This window comes from Oncorhynchus tshawytscha, linkage group LG29 (assembly GCF_018296145.1).
Source record: "Oncorhynchus tshawytscha isolate Ot180627B linkage group LG29, Otsh_v2.0, whole genome shotgun sequence".
Taxonomy (NCBI): domain Eukaryota; kingdom Metazoa; phylum Chordata; class Actinopteri; order Salmoniformes; family Salmonidae; genus Oncorhynchus; species Oncorhynchus tshawytscha.
The window spans coordinates 19,617,557-19,639,293 of record NC_056457.1 but is presented as its reverse complement, the minus strand read 5'-3'; the positions used below and the strand labels follow the sequence as shown (position 1 = coordinate 19,639,293).

The window sequence follows — 21,737 nt, the reverse complement described above, 5'->3', positions numbered from 1 at the left end:
GCTTAGCTAATATTTTGCCTTGGTGTGCTCTACAACCATCATACTAAGTACTCTTCCTGTAATGGAGAGCATAGGCCTACACTTTTGGCCATGCAGTGTATGTGGACACCCCTTCAAATGAGTGGATTCGGCTATTTCAGCTGTATAAAATTGAGCACACAGCCATGCAATCACCATAGACAAACATTGCCAGGAGAATGGCCCATACTGAATAGCTCAGTGACTTTCAACATGGCACAGTCATGCCAAGTCAGTTTGTCAAATTTCCGCCCTAGAGCTGCCCCAGTCAACTGTAAGTGCTCTTATTGTGAAGGGGCAACAACAGCTCAGCCGCAAAGTGGTAGGCCATACAAGCTCACAGAACAGGACCGCCGAGTGCTGAAGTTTGTAGCGTGTAAAAATCATCTGTTTTCTACCAAGTTCCAAACTGGCTCTGGAAGCAACGTTTTATTACAAAAATAAAACTTACCAAACTCATTGAAGATTGACCCTAAGAGACACATGGAAGAAGGGGTGTCTTGTGATGAGCCTCTGTTGGCTGTCATGGACAAAGTGGAGTCGGGAGCTTTTGAAATGGGTTTTGATGGCCGAGCAGCCGCACACAAACCTAAGATCACCATGCGCAATGCCAAGCGTCAGCTGGAGTGGTGTCAAGCTTGCCGCCATTGGACTCTGGAGGAGTGGAAACGCGTTCTCTGGAGTGATGAATCACGCCTCACCATCTGCCAGTCCGACGGACAAATCTGGGTTTGGCGGATGCCAGGAGAACACTACCAATGCATAGTGCCAACTGTACAGTTTGGTGGAGGAGGAATAATTCTCTGGGGCTGTTTTTCTTGGTTCGGCTAGGTCCCTTAGTTCCAAAGCGAGGTCCATACAGAAATGCTTTGTCAAGATTGGTGTGGAAGAACTTGACTGGCCTGCACAGAACCCTGACCTCAACCCCATCGAACACCTTTGGGATGAATTGGAACGACGACTGCGAGCCAGGCCTTATCGCCCAACATCAGTGCCCTATCTCACTAATGCTCTTGTAGCTGAATGGAAGCAAGTCCCTGCAGCAATGTTCCAACATCTAGTGGAAAACCATCCCAGAAGAGTGGAGGCTGTTATAGCAGCAAAGGGGGGACCGACTCCATATTAATGCCCATGATTTAGGAATGAGATGTTCGATGAGCAAGTGTCCACATACTTTTGGCCATGTCGTGTAACATACAGGATAGTGAATTGCAAAAAACGCTCAAGGCCATCATCGTTGATTGCTTTTCTCTGAGCATGAGTGCATATCTCTTCATTAAAGAGAAGAATTATAATAGCCTCCCCAAGGTCTACCTAATTTCCTGTCTCGGCTGTGGCCCATTCTCTTTGTTTAAATATTTATTATTCACCAGGCACTCCGGCACTGCTTGGAAACGAGCAGGGCTAATGTTACACATTCCTATTGACTTAGCTAGAACTCTTCTCAAGTGTTTCACTGTAGCCTACATTGTTTGTGATTGAGAGGAAGGCACAGTTCAATTAGCCTGATCCCAGATCTGCTTATGCTCTTGCCAACTCCTATTGTCATTCCAAACATGTTGTGATACATGTTTTTGGTTGGTGGTTGCATTCATCAATATATGATTATTATGAGATTGGTTGGTACTCCTAAACAAATGTCCACTTCAATTGTGTATTATTGACAATTATCCACAAATTGTCATATCCATTCATTGCCTATTTATAGGTCTACCAAACCATTAACAAAAGTCTTTATCTTACAGTAAATCACAGCTAACTCAAAATATAGCTTTGTCAGTAGCTTAAATACTTCATGTCTCTTCTCGCTTCTCTTCGTGACAGTTTCTCTCTGGAGCTGTCAGTGCGTACCTATACCCAGAGTGGTTTGATCTACTACATGGCCCACGCCAACCAGATGGACTACGCCACTCTGCAGCTGCTGGGAGGACATCTGTTCTTCACCTGTGACAAGGGCAGCGGCCCCGCCACCGCCACCTTCCCTGTGCCCGTCAACGACGGCCAGTGGCACACAGTTAGTGACTATGCCCTTCTGGGCCAAGAGCGATAGCAGATTGCAGTGATTGTTGTCGATTCAGGGGACGCATAACAATATCATTAATGAATAGAAAAGCCCAAGTATGTCACAATTCAAGTTTGTTTCAGATCATAACTGAAAGGAGTGATATTACCATGCAGGTTGTCATGACTCTCCCCAACCCTGTGGTGTATCTGTGGGTGTCCAGGTGAAGACGGACTTCAATAAGAAGAGTGTGGTTCTCAGTGTCGACGGCCAGCCGTCAACTCCAGTGCCGGCTAAAGGAAACACTCTGGATGTGGAGAACAAGCTGTATCTGGGAGGACTTCCCCAGACCTACACCGCCAAGAAGATAGGCAATGTAAGTTCAACTACAACACACAACATGCACAACATGCACTGATTGTACAAAGCATTGGAGCCAACATGGGCCAGCAACGCTGTGGCAAGCTTTCGACACCTTGTACAGTCGTGACCAAAAGTTGAGACACAAATATACATTTTCACAAAGTCTGCTGCTTCAGTGTCTTTAGATATTTTTGTCAGACATTACTATGGAATACTGAAGTATAATTACAAGCATCTCATAAGTGTCAAAGGCTTTTTATCGACAATTACATGAAGCTGATGCAAAGAGTCAATATTTGCAGTATTGACCCTTCTTTTTCAAGACCTCTGCAATCCGCCCTGGCATGCTGTCAATTAACTTCTGGGCCACATCCTGACTGATGGCAGCCCATTCTTGTATAATCAATTCTTGGAGTTTGTCAGAATTTGTGGGGTTTTGTTTGTCCACCCGCCTCTTGAGGATTGACCACAAGTTGTCAATGGGATTAAGGTCTGGGGAGTTTCCTTGCCATGGACCCAAAATATCAATGTTTTGTTCCCCGAGCCACTTAGTTATCACTTTTGCCTTATGGCAAGGTGCTCCATCATGCTGGAAAAGGCATTGATCGTCACCATACTGTTCCTAGATGGTTGGGAGAAGTTGCTCTCGGAGGATGTGTTGGTACCATTCTTTATTCATGGCTGTGTTCTTAGGCAAAATTGTGAGTGAGCCCACACCCTTGGCTGAGAAGCAACCCCACACATGAATGGTCTCAGGATGCTTTATTGTTGGCATGACACAGGACTGATGGTAGCACTCACCCTGTCTTCTCCGGACAAGCTTTTTTCCGGATGCCCCAAACAATCGGAAAGGGGATTCATCAGAGAAAACGACTTTATCCCAGTCCTCAGCAGTCCAATCCCTGTACCTTTTGCAGAATATCAGTCTGTCCCTGATGTTTTTCCTGGAGAGAAGTGACTTCTTTTCTGCCCTTCTTGACACCAGGCCATCCTCCAAAAGTCTTCGCCTCACTGTGCGTGTAGATGCACTCACACCTTCCTGAGCAAGCTCTGTACTGGTGGTGCCCCGATCCCGCAGCTGAATCAACTTTAGAAGACGGTCCTGGCGCTTGCTGGACTTTCTTGGACGCCCTGAAGCCTTCTTCACAACAATTTAACCGCTCTCCTTGAAGTTCTTGATGATCCGATAAATGGTTGATTTAGGTGCAATCTTACTGGCAGCAATATCCTTGCCTGTGAAGCCCTTTTTGTGCAAAGCAATGATGACGGGACGTGTTTCCTTGCAGGTAACCATGATTGACAGAAGAAGAAAAATGATTCCAACCACCACCCTCCTTTTGAAGCTTTCAACTCAATCAGCATGACAAGAGTGATCTCCAGCCTTGTCCTCGTCAACGCTCACACCTGTGTTAACGAGAGAATCACTAACATGATGTCAGCTGGTCCTTTTGTGGCAGGGTTTAAATGCAGTGGAAATGTTTTGGGGGGATTCAGTTCATTTGCATGGCAAAGAGGGACTTTGCAATTAATTGCAATTCATCTGATCACTCTTCATAACATTCTGGAGTATATGCAAATTGCCATCATACAAACTGAGGCAGCAGACTTTGTGAAAATTAATATTTGTGTCATTCTCAAAACTTTTGGCCACGACTATACAGTCCATGCCCCAACAAATTGAGGCTGTTCTGAGGGCTAAGGGGGTGCAACTCAATATTAGCAAGGTATTCCTAATGTTTGGTATAGTCAGTGTACTTGCTATTCATGCTGAAATATAGTTTTTATTTAATTGTTTGTGTTGAAAGCAGGTGGTACATTTTCTGCTGAGTAAATGTTTATCCACAACCCCAAATGTTAATATTTATATTCCCTCATGCAGGTGACCCATAGTTTGGCAGGCTGCATCCAGAAGGTGTTGCTGAACAGTGTTAAGTTGAACACCCAGAGTCCAGTGTCTGAACAATCCACTGCGTACTGCTTCACCGCAGCCCAGGACGGGACCTTCTTCAATGGGAGCGGATACGCTGCTCTGAGTGAGTCCTAACGCCCATAAACTCCATACTTCAAGCCAAAGTCTTTGTGAAGCGAAAAACACAAAAAAAGCCATTTAACATTTTTCTGCCAACTATATTTAAAAAGTCAACATTTCCACATCCTTTCTGATAGATTTTCAACTGGAATAATGCTTAGGATGAGATCATTTTAACAAGCTCAATGCATAGCTACATTTAACTGTTTAAATTGATGAATGGGAGTGCCTTAATGTGTCCTCCTTGACTGTATGACATAGTGATGTAAACTGGTTCGTTATGGTTTGTCCCCTGCAGTAAAGAATGGGTACAAAGTGGGCTCAGATATGGAGGTGTCTCTGGAGTTCCGCAGCACAGTGTCAGATGGAGTCCTCCTTGGGGTCAGCAGTGCCAAGGTGGACGCCATCGGGCTGGAGCTAGCCAACGGACAGGCGGTGTTCCACGTGAACAACGGTGCCGGGCGGGTGTCGGCCACTTCGCGGCTGGGCTGGTGGCTGTGTGACGGTCTCTGGCACACCCTGCTGGCAAAGAAGACCAAGAACGCTCTGAGTCTGACCGTGGACGGAGTCACGGTGCTCACCGACAACCCCCACCCCCAGTCCACCTCGGCTGAGACCAAGGACCCGGTCTACGTGGGAGGCTTCCCTGGTACGTTCCCCCTCTATAAAACCTTCAGTCTCTTTCCACAAACAGCCCCTATACCCTAAATGCAAGACACTTCACTGGACTGGGCCTTTGTCACCCCTTTGCTTTGATGTTGATCAATTCCAGTGTCAAGTAAATGAATTTGTTAGCACCCATGTATTGACCTCGCTGTCTTTTTGTTTACAGTCGGCGTGAAACAGAACTGCCTAACATCCAGAATGCCACCCATGTATTGACCTCGCTGTCTTTTTGTTTACAATCGGCGTGAAACAGAACTGCCTGACATCCAGAATGCCACCCATGTATTGACCTCGCTGTCTTTTTGTTTACAGTCGGCGTGAAACAGAACTGCCTGACATCCAGAATGCCACCCATGTATTGACCTCGCTGTCTTTTTGTTTACAGTCGGCGTGAAACAGAACTGCCTGACATCCAGAATGCCACCCATGTATTGACCTCGCTGTCTTTTTGTTTACAGTCGGCGTGAAACAGAACTGCCTGACATCCAGAATGCCACCCATGTATTGACCTCGCTGTCTTTTTGTTTACAGTCGGCGTGAAACAGAACTGCCTGACATCCAGAATGCCACCCATGTATTGACCTCGCTGTCTTTTTGTTTACAGTCGGCGTGAAACAGAACTGCCTGACATCCAGAATGCCACCCATGTATTGACCTCGCTGTCTTTTTGTTTACAGTCGGCGTGAAACAGAACTGCCTGACATCCAGAATGCCACCCATGTATTGACCTCGCTGTCTTTTTGTTTACAGTCGGCGTGAAACAGAACTGCCTGACATCCAGAATGCCACCCATGTATTGACCTCGCTGTCTTTTTGTTTACAGTCGGCGTGAAACAGAACTGCCTGACATCCAGAATGCCGTTCCGTGGTTGTATGCGTAACATCCGCTTGATCAAGGGTCACATGACCAACATCCTGGACTTCAGTACTGCCTTCACCCTCCATGGAGTGTCACCCCACTCCTGCCCTAGCACCGCCACATAATCTTGCCACAACCATACCAGAACTTTACCAGCCATACCAAACCATTCCATATCTAACGCTGTGACCCTGTGATTTGACCATTGAAATTTGACCTATGAAATTACTTCCATTTGTAATGTTTTGTAAAGAAAGATTGAAGTAATGTTTGGTCAATGTGAATTTTCTTTTTTTTTAATCAACTCATTTTCTGTGTTGGTGTTCATGTTCTTTTGTGCATTTTGACTCCCCCAAATTAATTGGACAATAGAATGTCTTAGTTTTTATATGCAATGTTCTAGAAAATTAATATTTGCTAATAAAATATTTAAAAAAATATCAATATCATAGTATATCCAAGTCATAGTTGATCTGTAGGCTCTATTACTATAGGCCTGCCCACATATTATGCAGTGCATAACACGCTTGTCAAAGCTGCTTCCATAGCGGTCATCCTTCTGATGTTTTCCTCTCTATACCATGTCTGTTTGTCTTTCTGCATAGTTTCCCAGGAGTACCTGCAGAATAATGTTCTGCATTTAGTGTTCATGCTATTTTAGAGGAGAAACTGAGCTGATTTTTTCCCTAACATATTTCACAACCCAGTTCTGGCAAGAGAGAAAGACAAGTCCATTTTTAACTTGACGTTATATTCAGTTGTTACTGTGTCAGATACATTGTGCCACTTGGCCAAAACTGTCAACAGTGGTCAAATAATATTCATAAAATAAATGCAAATAAAAAAATAAAAAAATGCTAAATCAGTATTCTATATACAGAAAATACACACATAGTAAGAGTCTATGGTGCACAATCATTTACAAAAACTGTTTACACACTGACTTTGGAAGGATAAATCATTTTAAAAAGTCCTGCGCAAAGTCAAATCAACATTACGACCTTTGTCTTGTTGACACAATTGCTACAGGTTCATTTGGAAGCACAGAATACTTAAACAACAAAAACCACAGGTTGACAACCAAGGCACAGGCAAACATTGAACTACCACAGAGTAAAATAAAGTGGAGAGAGGTTGATTGGGCTAAAACATACACGCCCTGCAAGTAAACATTATTCACAAGTTCATAAGCAAGCGAGGGCTAGCCTGGTTAAACCAGACTGAACACTGCTCTTACCATCGTTTGGAAAGAAACAATGGTGAAATGTAATGAAATCAGTTTGGAAGCCAGGCTAACACTGTTATGAAGGGCCTTTTTTATGGCCACTATGCCTTTTCTCCTTTCCTTCATTAAAGTATTGTAAGCACTCTCCAGGCATGCAAAGTCAGTTTAGTTCATTAGTAATGCATGTCTCTGATGTAGACTGGGCATACAGGTAGGGTTGAAAGGGTTGTTAAGTCATAGTGTAGTGTGTACATTGTTTTCTACAAGTCACAGGTACAACATTCACAGTCCATTGGGGTGGGGAGATGTGTCAGGAGGGAGATGTTTGAGTTCTGGACCTTTTTATATTAGTGCTCAACATGCAAATCCAAAAAGCAAAGAAGGTGGGCTGAACAATGGCCTGAATCGTTGGTCACAGTTCCGATGTGGGCCTGCGTCTCAGTACTCTGAAACCGCTTCCTCTCCTTATCTCATGTCCTTGATGACCACTAGCAGGTGAAAGGACTGGATAGGTTTCCACTATGTTGTTTTCACCTGCCTTGTCCTGATCAGTTCTAGCCACCGATCAGCGGTCAGCAGGACAGGAGACCATGAAACAAAGTTTCAGACAGAGCCAATGTCTGTATTCAGTATCAGGTCTCTCCCATCTCCACTTGTCCCTCACCATCATGAACTCAACAACCCAAACTGCTAGTCTTCTGAATCTCCTCACTCCCAATATTTTTGCAATCAACATTCTGCTCTTATAAATGATTAAAAAAAGTTATATGGAGTATGTGTAATAATACAATTATCAGGATAAATTTGTGGTATAAATATAGCAAGTAAATGTTAACTGGGTCTTGCATGAAGTGGTACACATGGTCTGTTATTGTGTCCATGGCCTCTGTAGCAGGGTCGTTCCACGAAGAGTTCCTTTTGCATCCTTTTCATATTTTATGTAGAAATTGTGCAACAATATTGAATTTTAAAACCCTGTTTTATTAAATGAAGTGCCCTTTGATATAGACCACATGGAAAATTCAATAAATCAGATTTTTCATATAAATAAAGACTTGCTAGTGTCCCTCCTTGCACCCTCTGATTTTCAGAAGATTTTAAGCAACTTAACCCCAATATTTCACCATCCTTGTAAAACTGTGCTATTTTGTTGCTTTGACAAAGTCATTTCTGAAGATTATTATTTCATGTGATTAGTCTGTCCCTCATTTTAAGGTCAATCCTGTTACGTAAACTGAACACTCGTTTTAATGTGGCGAGACTATTCCTTTTAAAAAACATTTTTCAAAAGAAACATTGAACATCTAATAGTGAAATGGTAGTGTAAAATAAGTTACTGTCCTCAAAAAGGCACTGAATTGGTGGAACGACCCAGTAGGTGAATATCTGGCACAAAAAAATTCAAATGGCAAGCAATGGGATGTCGTCAGTCACGTATGTGGGGCATGTCTTCACAAAGCTGTCCCACCTCCAAATACTTCCATCCAGAACCCAGCTAGTCAGAGTATAGTGCTTCTGTCCTATTTAGTAGTTTGTTATAAGGTTCAATCCCACAAACATGGCCTATGTTGAGTCCTTCCTTCAGGAGGAGAATGTCTCTCCATAGTTCATCTTCCAGCTCTCACTCTTTTTAGTGGTCCATAGTTTGGGATAAAACGTTAACTGAACCTACAGTCAACAAGGTCTCCATGCATGCTCAGTTCACCAAGATGGCCACAAGAGGGCAGTGGTTCAGTTTGCTGACTGTGTTGAGTGAGTGAGTCCTCAGTTCTCATGTGGTCGTGGGTTTTAAAAGCCATTCACAGTGCGGATTCACATGGTACACGTCTAGTAGGTGAGTCTCAGGGTCCAAGCAGCGCTCGCCTACAGAGAAAAGTTAATGTTTTAGTTCGATTAAAGAAGACAGAAATTACAATAATCCTTTGATTGAAAAAAATTTGAGTCCAACGGATGTAATCATACATACCTATGTTTCCTCCGACCTCAAACAAATACTGTACTGGCCTCTGGCTAGTGCTTCTGGTGCCAAGACTGCGAGATAAAAAAAGATAATGATTTTAATAAACCCAGACATCCCTATAGTATACATTAGCAACATCAACAGAGGCCTTGAAGAAATAAGTAATCATCACTTTTCCTCCACTGACCCGTTCTCATAATCGAAGCGCGCCATCACATCTTTGGCCTTGGTCTCGTTGTCCAACTGGATCGCCATGGAGATCTTAGCTTGTAGTGGGGCGTGAACCCTGATGACCCCTTCTCGGAGGTCAGTCAACTGTGGACAAAGAAAAGACCCAACTTCAATTCAAGTCCCATTACATGAGTAAACCTCATGCTGAAAGGTACTGGCGACAGCATCCAATTAGGTACTGTCAGGAGCAAGCATACACCCAATAGCCTATGTTATTGTTGTCAAGTCAAACTAACATTGAGAATACATCTAATTGACCATTTCAAGTTGGGGTTAAAGTAGTTTAGAGTCCATAAAGTCAGTAATCATTACCTCGCTCCTCTCAGTCTTCTCAGCGTTCCTCTTCCTCATCATTAGCAGCTTCCTTTTGGTCTTCTCTGAGGTGGGCGGCTTCTTGCTAGCCTCATTCAACTTCCTCACGTGGGAGATGAGAAAGCAGGGCACCTGAGGAGAGAACAATACACCTATTAATCTCTCTATCCTCCCTCTCTCTCTTCACTTTCTCCCCGTCTGCCCGGGGGCTTGGTGATTTGGGCTGTAGTGGCATTACATTCGATGCATTGTATTCTAATAGGTCAGGCAGCAGTCCCCAGATGTGGTTCAAGCTGCTCTTTGTCTCTTTGCGTTTCATACAACGTGCCTGGATCACTTCCCTCATGGGTTTTGTCATAAAAACTTTTTTTTCAAGTAAAACAATGGTGAGCTCAGCTTTCAGTCTTGTTTAACCAGGCTCAAGGTCTACATAAAAAACGACTTGTCTTGAATTATTGAAAGTGAGTTTTGTGTTCAGCAAAATTACAGAAGTTGTACTGGAAGTCTTAAAATTGCAGATGCTATGCTGGAGCAGTATAGACGTAATCTATCAACCACCAATTTGGGAAATTGCAGTCCTACTGTAGTTGAATAGCACCCTGGTCTGTCCTGATGAGGCCAGATGACTGTTGATGAGATATGTTTGGGGGTAGTGAATGTGTCGTGTGTGAACGTATCCCATCTCTATGTGTTCAAGGAACGTGTGTACGTGTGTGTTGCAAACTCACGGTCCAGAGCAGTTCTTGGTATGTGATGAGTAGCCGTACGAGGTGGGCCGCCCCGGCTGCCGCCTGCATTTCCTCATGCTTGGCGTTCTTGCCCCGGTAGGTGAAGAGGTTGGGAGCCACGATCATGGACACGTTCCACAGACTCATCCTGTTCTTCTCTTCATAGGCTACCACCTTCCTCAGGAACTCCAACAGGGCCTAGAGGGTCACAGAGGGGTTAGACTGGGTCTGTGTGTGTGTGTGTGTGTTAGTGTGCGCTCCTCGGATTTATTCCTTCAAGAAAACAGGTTCAACCTTTGCACTGGCACAATCACTGGGTAACTCTGGCCTACTGATCCAAAATGTGCCCATACTGAAACACATTCTCATATCTTATCCTACACACGTCATTTTATATACTGTCCACTCAGGAAGCGAGGACGTCAGAGGGTTGTCACCCGTTTTCCCTTCACACCTTCAAAAACCTCTAAACTTCATACAATAACCCATTCATGGGACGATACTTAAACATAGTTGTTACTCTTCAAGTTCACTTCAAGTCTGCCAAGTTAAGTCATCTTATTATGCCTTGACTGAGGCTTGAGCAACACTTTGTGGTTGTTTACATGTTACGAAGGCAACCGCCCCTTAGAATGGAATGTTAGTCACTCATGGTTGTGACTATTGGCTTATGAATGCATAGTTGGACACAGTTGCCCAATTGAAAATAAACTCTTAGCCCCTGCACTTATTTGAGCTATTTTAGGACTGGATATGTGGGATAGGTGTGTGTTTGTGTGTAGGGTTGTGAGGTCACAGTTGAAAGTGTAGTCTCTCAGTCCATGATCATGAGTCTTGGGATAGCTACAAAGGATGTGAACCCTGATTTTTAGGGGCATTAGTCAAAGATCATGCTCACCTTGAGTGTGTCTCTATTGGGCTCAGGGAGCAGCATGATGAGGAGGTGCAGGGCCTGGATCTGGTGTCTGGGAGAGGAGACACCTGAGGAGGGACAGAGGGGAAAATACACTGATATCTCTGCAAACACACTCACTTTACCAACTGGTGGAAGTGTTGTTGACATCGTTAAGAGTACATTTAAGAGAAAAATGGGAAATTAATCATAAATGACAAGCAACATATACAAAAGTATATGGACACCCCTTCAAATGAGTGGATTTGGCTATTTCAGCCACGAGCGACAGGTGTATAAAATCAAGCACACCGCCATGCAATCTCCATAGAGACACACTGGCAGTAGAACGGCCTTACTGAAGAGCTCAGTGACTTTCAACGTGGCAGCATCATAGGATGCCACCTTTACAAGTCAGTTTGTCAAATTTCTGCCCTACTAGAGCTGCCCCTGTCAAATATAAGTGCTGTTATTGTGTAGTGGAAATGTCTAGGAGCAACAATGGCTGATCTGCAAAGTGGTAAGCCACACAAGCTCACAGAATGGGACCGGCAAGTGCTGAAGAGCGTAAAAATTGTCTGTCCTCGCTTGCAACACTCACTACCGAGTTCCAATCTGCCTCTGGAAGCAACGTCAGCACAATCATTTTTCGTCGGGAGCTTCATGAAATAGGTTTCCATGGTCGAGCAGCCACACACAAGCCTAAGATCACCATGCGCATTGCCAAGCATCAGCTGGAGTGGTGTAAAGCTCGCAGCCATTGGACTCTGGAGCAGTGGAAACCAGTTCTCTGGAGTGATGAATCATGCTTCACCATCTGACAATCCGGCAGACTAATATGGGTTTGGCGGATGCCAGTAGAACGCTACCTGTCTGAATGCATAATGCCAACTCAAAGGTTTAGTGGAGGAGGAATAATGGTCTAGGGCTGTTTGGGCTTGGTCCCTTAGTTCCAATGAATTGAAATCTTAACGCTATAGCATACAATAACATTCTAGACAATTCTGTAATTTAAACTTTATGGCAACAGTTTGGGGAAGGCCCTTTCCTGTTTCAGCATGACAATGCCCCTTAGTTCCAAAGCAAGGTCCATACAGAAATGGTTTGTCGAGATGAGTGTGGAAGAACTTGCCTGGCCTGCACAGAGCCCTGATCTCAACCCCATCGGACACCTTTGGGATGAATTGGAATGCCGACTGCGAGCCAGGCCTAGTCACCCAACATCACTGCCTGACCTCACTAATACTCTTGTAGCTGAATGGAAGCAAGTGCCCGCAGCAATGTTCCAACATCTAGTGAAAAGACTTGCTGCTGTTATAGCAGCAAAGGCGGGACCAAATCCATATTAATGCCCATGATTTTGGAATGTTCGATGAGTAAGTGTCCACATATTTTTGGTCATGTAGTGCATTTTACATGTGCTGTAAACAATGCTAACCATGGTGATATATAATTAGTCTCTGCTTACAGGTCAGTAGAGATAAGGGTGTCAGAGAGCTATTTTAGTATATGTACAGTGCATTCAGAAAGTTTTCCACATTTTCCACATTTGTTACGTTATAGCCTTATTCTAAAATTGATTAAATAAAACATGTTCCTCATCAATCTACACACAATACCTCATAATGACAAAGCAAAAACAGGTTTTTAGAAATGTTTGCTAATGTATTAAAATCAAAAACATAAGTATTAAGACCCTTTACTATGAGACTCAAAATTGAGCTCAGGTGCATCCTGTTTCCATTCATCATCCTTAAGATGTTTCTACAATTTGATTGGAGTCCACCTGTGGTAAATTCAATTGATTGGACATGATTTGGAAAGGTACACACCAGTCTATATAAGGTCCCACAAAAACCAAGCCATTAGGTCAAAGGATTCGTCTGTAGAGGTTCGAGACAGGATTGTGTCAAGGCCCAGATCTGGGGAAGGGTACCAAAACATTTCTGCAGCATTGAAGGTCCCCAAGAACACAGTGGCCTCCATACTTCTTAGATGGAAGAAGTTTGGAACCACCAAGACTCTTCCTAGAGCAGGCTGCCTGGCCAAACTGAGCAATCGGGGGAGAAGGGCCTTGGTCAGGGAGGTGACAAAGAACCAAATGGTCACTTTGACAGAGCTCCAGAGTTCCTCTGTGGAGATGGGAGAACCTTCCAGAAGTCCAACCTTCTCTGCAGCACGCTACCAATCAGGCCTTTATGGTAGAGTGGCCAGATGGAAGCCACTCCTCAGTAAAAGGCAAATAACAGCACGGTTAGAGTTTGCCAAAAGGCACCTAGAAAGTCTGACCATGAGAAACAAGATTATCTTGTCTGATGAAACCAAGATTGAACTCTTTGGCCTGAATGCCAACGTCACGTCTGGAGGAAACCTGGCAACATCCCTACAGTGAAGCAGCATCATGCTGTGGGGATGTTTTTCAGCAGCAGGGACTGGGAGACTAGTCAGGATCGAGGGAAAGATGAACAGAGCAAAGTACAGAGAGATCCTTGATGAAAACCTGCTCCAGAGCACTCAGAACCTCAGACTGGGGCGAAGGTTCCCCTTCCAACAGGACAACGACCCTTAGCACACAGCCAAGACAACACAGGAGTGGCTTCGGGACAAGTCTCTGAATGTTCTTGAGTGGGCCAGCCAGAGCCCGGACTTTAACCCGTTCAAACATCTCTGGAGAGATCTGAAAATAGCTGTGCAGCGACACTCCCCATCCAACCTGATAGAGCTTGAGAGGATCTGCAGAGAAGAATGGGAGCAACTCCCCAAATACAGGTGTGCCAAGATGGTAGCATCATACCCAAGAAGACTTGAGGCTGTAATCGCTGCCAAAGGTGCTTCAACAAAGCACTGAGTAAAGGGTCTGAATACTTATGTAAATGTGAAATATCAACCAAAAACTTATATTCATTTGCTAACACTTCAAAAACCTGTTTTTGCTTTGTCATTACGGGGTATTGTGTGTAGATTGAAGAGGACAAAGAACAATTTAATCAATTTTAGAATAAGGCTGTAATGTAACAGAATGTGGAAAAAGTCAAGGGGTCTGAATACTTTCCAAATGCACTGTATTATGTATCCACTTAACGGTAGGCGTACAGGCCTACATTTGTGTGCACTCACTCTGTGCAGCGGCGAAGGCCGGTAAGTGCTGGAGCGTGAGCAGAGGATAAGGCAGCTCTCTGATGAACATCTTCAGCAGACCCGCTGCGTCATTGTGCCTCACCTGCTCCCAGTCAAACCGCTCCTCATAGAACTTCTGCTCCAGCTCCTGGCGTAGATGCTGCAAATAGCAACACCAAAACAAAAATATACACATTATCTCCACAATGGTTCCCCCTCTGGTTAATCTCAACTCCACGGTGACCTTTGACCCCTCCATAAAAACAAATCACATCCCTAACCATCACCATGTGTGTTTGGGGAACCTAATACCCACATGCTTCCTCTAGTTGAGATGTCAAGTGTGTGTAGAGGGGTGACCTGCCATGGTACCTAACAAATCAAAATGGAGGGGAGTGGGGGGGTACATCACCTCTTCAGTCTGCTTGTTCTAATGATGAAAAGGAGGGTACCCAGTAGGATAATATAAGATGGAATCAAGTACAGCAATAAATCAAAGAACAAACATATCTTTCCCTTCAGTGAAATGTTTATACAGTGGTAGACATAGGCTAGAGTTACACAGAACAAGATAGCTCTATGATTGGTGATAGACAGCTAAAGTATGAAAAGCTCCAGTTTTATTAGTGGAAAAGGGGAGAGGGGCTTACCTTTACTCTGGATGCAGACCCTGGTACTCTGAGAATCCCCTCAGTCTGTAGTCCTGTCTGCTCCAGCTTGGACAAGAGCTGCAAACACAAGCATACACATTTTATAAACCACAAGTTTAACAAACCAAGAGGGACATTTCTATGTGAACTCGACTCTCACCTGAAAACAAAATCAACCAAATCTGACTGCATTCGTTTCCTCTTCCTGGTTTTCACAAACAGGGAAGTCCTTTTTGTGCAAACTTTTTTTTTTTTACAGGGAGCTCTTCAAACCACTAACAAAACAGCATTCAATTCATATTTACAACTAGAGATAAAAGCACCCACAGATTCTGTTGCTGGGCCTTGATGTTTGTTCTCCACCGCCAAACTTGTTTTCCTCTATTGAACATGACTCACACCTGGACTGGAGACTTCAGTCATCTCGTCTCTACAGAAAGATGTCAGCAACCTGAGGTTAACGCTATCAGACCCGCCATCTCACACACACCTGGTCCACTCCAAAAGAAAGACACAACCCTCCTGTTTCCTGCCTCTTAGTGACGACTGAGAAAATATTTCCCTTGAAAGGTACTAACACTTGATCATTTTTGTTTAGGAGGGGTTAGGGATCTTTGCAAGTGCAATATGACTGATATGAGAGAGTAAGGCAACCCAACAATTGTATTTTATGACAAGCTTTGGATCCCAAAGGCTAACTATCTGTTTACTAGACCACAAAATCTGCATTCTGAAGCAATGGTTTGACCTTGTTCATCAAGTCCTCCTCCAGAAACCACTTTCCAGGTCTGCAAAAGATAAACCAACACTGATATAGCAGTGAACAATTGCTTCAAAGAAAAGTCCTATAATTCCCTTTCAGAATCCACTTATTTACCAAATCCATAAAACATCACCTTGATACCCAATAATCTAGTCATTTACTATACGTGGCCTGTAATTGTAGTCAGTCTAGACAGTCAATGTGACTTATTTTAGGCAAATTCTGCATAGACTGGAATTTGACGGCTGGTAACAGGGTTATTTGTGCCTTAATCCTCAGCTATGCCAAGGTTAGGTCCGTGCCACTGGCTGACTGACTGGCAGCTGCTGGGACTCTAAACAGTCAAATGTTATTTTCAGTACAGCTCCTTATATACAGTCCCAGATATATTTCTAACATATATGAGCTATAATAGCTAACATATTCTATTACATCGAAGACATTTCAGCTTATCATTTCTTATTCATTTGTAAACATTTCTAAAAACATAATTCCAATTTGACATTATGGGGCATTGTGTGTAGGCCAGTGACAATCTCAACTTAATCAATTGTAAATTCAGGCTGTAACACAACAAAATATGGAAAATGTCAAGGGGTGTGAATACTTTCTGAAGGCACTATATATACCATCCCAGACATATTTTAAAAATATCAGAGATAACATATTCTATGATAGAAATGGACAATAACTAACATCCATCCCTAGCTGACATGACAACACAAATGAAAATAACAGTATATATAGCTTATAGTTCATCACTTGACTCTCCTCCCTCCCCTCTCCTACTCAGTAGGTTTAAAAGGAGTATATGGTGGACTTCTGACATTTAGTCTCTCCGGAATGTCTTTGTGATGACGTGTGAAAGCAACGCCTAACAAGGCTGACTCTAGTACTGATAGTGAAACAGGAGAGGCTCTTGGAGGGAGCAGTCCGTGTGTGGGCATCCCCTGACACATATTACGTTAACACAAAGCAGTGATGGCCAGCTGAGGAGGAGGAGTCAGGGAGTGATGTGATGGGTCCTGGGAAAGGGTTGCTTCAGTAGGAAAAGCATGATAGAAGGGATGAGGGTCAGGATACTACGGGTTAGAGGGGGAGAGTAGAGCTGGGACGATAAACCAAAAATGTATATCGATACGGCAATATCGACCACTTATTGTGGACGTTTTCTGATATTGTTCATTACGATAAATAACCTATTGGGGCCTACTAGAGAAATGTGAAGTTTTAAATGAAATAAGTTTGTAATATGGGTGATTGTTAATAGGAAAATGGATAGGTACAACATTCAAAGTATTAGTAGAAGTTTTACGGGTAATATTTAAAAAACAACCGTGCACATGGATGTTATAAATGTATTGTTCAATTTATTATTATTGTAACAATTCAGTCAATTTATAGCGATATGAATGTTTGTAAATATTGCCCAGCTCAAGGTGTGAGTAAGCACTGAGAGAAGGAGTTGGGGAGGAGAGAGACAGGGGTGGGGGGAGAGAAAAAGAGAGAAAGGAAATGAAGGAGAGAGAGATTTAGGGAGAGTTTAACTGACCCATAGAAGTATAGGAGAACTGGCAATGCACAATAACCCCATATAATTTTCCATTGGGGAATAAGCAGGGATTTCCCCCCAGTATAATTTCTATAACTAGATTCCTATAACCAGAGGGGAGAAACACTTGTGGTTTCAAAGTAGAAGTAAGGGGGGCTTTACCAATACAAATAGAACCAATCAGGTACAGTACCTTTCTGAAGACGAGAGGGACCTTGGACCCGGGGAATTTCTTCTGGTCGTTCTCCAGTAGAGTGGTCAGGGGAACTCCAAATATACCACTTTCTGTGGAGGGGAGGGAAAAAAGAGAGAGTTCAAAACCCCAATGACGTGTCTATGTAAAAATAGGATGTGAAACACCAAGGTTGTGTTCATTAGGGCACACAACTGAAAATGTCTTAAAACATCTTGCAACATAAGACAAAATGTTTTATTTTCCAGGTAGTCCCGCCCTGTTTATGTGGGGTTTCTTTCGTTTGGTGTCTCATGAACATGACCCAGTTAAACACCCACCTCGGGCCTTGCTGCGTGCTGCTCGGTTGCGTTTGAGCTCAATGCCCAGGCAGTCGTAGAACGTGGTCAGTTCAATCAGAGAGATGTAGCCGATCTTCTTCATGTCCGCACAAGACAGATCTTGGATGTGGGTGAGGCCTAGTTTAGGCCTAGGCAGCTGAAATGTCTATACAAGACAGAAGACAAGACCATGGTCATTCATAAGAAACAGTCTCGATCATCAACACATTTGATATATTCAAACAGGTTGCCAGAGGTTGGCCATTGGTTAACATGGATGCCTCCAGACCAGACCACACACTGCCACCTACAGCTGGGGTTCAAATCCCCGCTCTGCCACTTTTTGTCCTGTACAATCCCTTCCATATGTCTGTCGCTCTCTCATTTTCTACTGCATTCATGTGTTTTTAAACGCCTTTTGGAGTTCCAAAAGGTCAGAGGTGAGACTCACTGGCAGGTCGGGGTCATCTCTGCGGATGCGTTGGCAGTCCTGGCAGTCCCCCTGGCGGCCCCTGCGGTGGGCAGTGACACCCTCGGAGTAAGGCACTTCGAAAGACAGGGTGTCAGAGGTATCCTGAGAGGGAGGGCACTCTGAAACACGTCTCTCCACCGGGGAGAAGCTGGGAAAAGCAGGCCGCACTGGAACATACACACAGTCAGAATGATGGGCACATCACCAGTATATTCCCCTATGCAAAGACATCAGTCCAACCAACCAGATGGAAATTATCTATGTTGACAACTTGGTCACAGTCCAATGTGTTTTCCAATCACGTTGACAGAATTAGGTTGAAATAGCATGGAAACAACATTGATTCAACCCACTGGAGTGGTAGCCTCACAGTCGGTTGCGTCAGCCGACCAAATCTAACCAAACTAATAGGGGACATTAAATGGTGGTAACATATTGAGAGACTATAGACTCACCTCTTGAAGACGTCCGGTGGATGCATCTGGAAGCCATGTGTCCATTGGGTGACTTGGGGGACACAGGCGGTATGGGATCAACCAACTAAAAGGATAGGGGACATACATGATCATCATTTATGCTCATTTCGGTGTGTGTGGAGTTTGTTTCACAAAGTAAATATTATCAACAACTAAACATTAGCTTTTGAAGTGGGACACATGAAAATATGAATCCTGCTTCAGCATTTGACTATGGTGAAATGAGTCCATTTTCTTCTAAACGATACCAGGCGTTACAGTGAACTGAATTAACACCATCATTGTGTTCAGCTGACCATCTCATCAGTCACAGTATCAGATGTGTGAACAGCAATGAGGGATATGGCTGTTTCGTTCCAATGCACTTACTACCATATGGCTCTGCAGTACATTTGCTGACATGGGGAGAGAGGAGAGTGGGTATCAATGGAACGCTCAACAGAGACAGCTGTTATGTTTTGTTGTACACCTCCTAGTCAGCGAAAAGAGCATGGACCAAACCCCAGTCAACAGAACTAGGATATAGAAATGTTGCCTTTATACTGTTCCATGTACATAAAATTGCATTTCACAGGTCTGAGAAAGAGCTTGAGTTCATAGTCACCAAAATACTAACATTTGCCTAAATACATTACGTATGAATTCAAATGGTAAGCAATTAAAATAACTACATTAGCTGTAATATTACACTCCACCAACCAAACACAAAAAGAGACACCACCATCTTCCACTATCAGATTTCGACAAAACTGGCCATGGTCTTTAATCCATCCTCATTTAGACTGAATGGCCTGTTAATGGATCCAGACTCCATGTCCTTGGGGCCTAAATCCATTTCCTTAATCATACAAAAAAAAAAATCAACTGTGGTCTGTGAAGCCTGCCAGTAAGACAGTATTCTAGCTAGAGTAGGGTGAAGGCTTTCTCTGTGCCCTGGAATCAGCTGTCATCCAAGCTGGAACTGAGGCGTGCGTATGACTCAGAATCCTGTGCCCCCTGCCAGATCTGTGACTCATCCTTGAGACTACTACCACCGCCACACAGCAGTGCTGACAGGGGCATTTGTGGCACTCTTCGGCATGGACGCTTTATTAGTTACACCCCTCCCCATTCATTCATGCTGTAAATATCTTAGTCTCGATCAAGACTTCATAGCCACACAACAGCCTTTAATAGCCATAGCAGCTAGCTACTCAGGGTGGAGTCTATATATTTGTTCCAAATTCCCATGACAACTCTGTGGGCTTGCTACCTGGTATACCACCAACCCTTCTACAGAACATATTACAATGCTGCTATGCTATTTGATGTCCTTGGATCTAAAGCAGTGGGTGCGGTACGCTGCTATCTGAAAACAGTATGGGACTTCCCCGTCACTCTTCTCTTGCCTGTTGCTCATCCAGATTGCAGCTAACAGTCAGTCAGGGGTCCAGTTCTATTTCCGAGAAAGAGGCAGCTATCTGCCGAGAGCTGCTTTATAGGGTTGGGCAAGCATGAGAACATCGTGTTTCCACTGTCCACCCCCTCTCATCTGATAATGGTTCTGGCCCATACCAACTGGGTTGGTGTTTAAATACTGGTTGGTAACACACCTGAGTGTCTGAAGCACGTCTACTGAAGCACGTCTCCTTACTCTAGCCAACTGGGCAACTGGTGGCACCTTTTGAAGGGCCTTGGATCCATCCCCCCCAAATAAAATGATATACAGTACCTGTCAAAAGTTTGGACACACCTACTCATTCAGGGCTTTTTCTTTATTTTTACTATTTTCTACAATGTAGAATAATAGTGAAGACATCAAAACTATGAAAAAACACATATGGAATCATGTAGTAACCAAAAAAGTGTTTACAGTAGCCAGCCTTTGCCTTGACAGCTTTTCACAATCTTGGTATTCTCTCAACCAGCTTCACCTGGAATGCTTTTCCAACAGTCTTGAAGGAGTTCCCACATATGCTGAGCACTTGTTGTCTGCTTTTTCTTCACTCTGCAGTCCAAATCATCCCAAACCATCTCAATTGGGTTGAGGTTGGGTGAATGTGGAGGCCAGTCAAGTTCTTCCACAATGACCTCGACAAACCATTTCATTTTATGCTGTAGCGTTAAGATTTCCCTTCACTGGAACTAAGGGGCCTAGCTCAAACCATGAAGAAGAGCCCCAGACCATTATTCCTCCTCCAGTAAACTTTAAAGTTGGCACTATGCATTCGGGCAGGTAGCGTTCTCCTGGCATCCGCCAAACGCAGATTTGTCCGTCGGACTGCCAGATGGTGAAGCGTAATTCATTAAGCTCCGAACGAACAGTTGTTGTGCTGACGTTGCTTCCAGAGACCGTTTGGAACTCGGTAGTGATTGTTGCAACCGAGGACAGGCGCTTTTTTTACACGCTACGCGCTTCAGCACTTGGCGGTCCCGTTCTGTGAGCTTGTGTGGCCTAGCACTTCACGGCTGAGCTGATGTTGCTCTTAGTTTCCACTTCACAATAACAGCACTTACAGTTGACCGAGGCAGCTCTAGCAGGGTGAACTGTGATGAACTGACTTGTTGGAAAGGAGGTATCCTATGACGGTGTCATATGAAAGTCACTGAGCTCTTCAGTAAGGCCAATCTACTTGCCAATGTTTGTATATGGACATTGCATGGCTGTGTGCTCAAATGGGCACATTTCCTTTACAGTATAACGCAACAGTTTTTGTGACAAAACCATCAGTTGAGTTGAAAATGCAATGGAAACCCATTTAACTTGCATTAGGCCTCAGTTATTTCTGTGTACTACGTCATCACGTAAAGCCTTTTGTCCACAAAAAGACAGTTTGATGGAAACACTCTGTTGGAAAATGTGCATATTGTTTTACGCAGATTCTTGAATTTTCATTTGAAAATCTGTCGCAAATTGGATGGATACCTAG

General features: G+C 43.8%; 2 protein-coding genes across 7 annotated transcripts in view; one reads left to right on the top strand and one right to left on the bottom strand.

Annotated features, from left to right (window-relative positions):
* Nucleotides 1-7,098, top strand: part of lama1 (laminin, alpha 1) — a 67,569-nt gene extending 60,471 nt beyond the window's left edge. The window contains exons 53-57 of one of the 3 annotated variants that reach the window (XM_042308863.1): nt 1,843-2,032; nt 2,244-2,396; nt 4,263-4,416; nt 4,711-5,061; nt 5,902-7,098. In XM_042308863.1, the coding sequence (XP_042164797.1) occupies nt 1,843-2,032; nt 2,244-2,396; nt 4,263-4,416; nt 4,711-5,061; nt 5,902-6,062 (1,009 nt within the window). In that variant the 3' untranslated portion in view covers nt 6,063-7,098. The other 2 variants (XM_042308864.1, XR_006080314.1) reach the window with 2 other exon arrangements.
* LOC112227776 (rho GTPase-activating protein 18) overlaps nt 6,668-21,737 on the bottom strand; it is a 51,586-nt gene continuing 36,516 nt past the window's right edge. For 3 of the 4 annotated variants that reach the window (XM_024392639.2, XM_024392642.2, XM_024392641.2), the window contains exons 4-16: nt 18,808-18,892; nt 18,332-18,519; nt 17,881-18,046; nt 17,561-17,652; nt 15,053-15,130; nt 14,815-14,832; nt 14,403-14,562; nt 11,292-11,374; nt 10,394-10,591; nt 9,666-9,797; nt 9,310-9,437; nt 9,129-9,193; nt 6,668-9,025 (exon numbers count right to left, since the gene is read on the bottom strand). In XM_024392639.2, coding sequence (XP_024248407.1) covers nt 8,934-9,025; nt 9,129-9,193; nt 9,310-9,437; nt 9,666-9,797; nt 10,394-10,591; nt 11,292-11,374; nt 14,403-14,562; nt 14,815-14,832; nt 15,053-15,130; nt 17,561-17,652; nt 17,881-18,046; nt 18,332-18,519; nt 18,808-18,892 — 1,485 coding nt within the window. In that variant the 3' untranslated portion in view covers nt 6,668-8,933. The remainder of the gene's footprint in view (nt 9,026-9,128; nt 9,194-9,309; nt 9,438-9,665; nt 9,798-10,393; nt 10,592-11,291; nt 11,375-14,402; nt 14,563-14,814; nt 14,833-15,052; nt 15,131-17,560; nt 17,653-17,880; nt 18,047-18,331; nt 18,520-18,807; nt 18,893-21,737) is intronic. The other variant, XM_024392640.2, reaches the window with a different exon arrangement.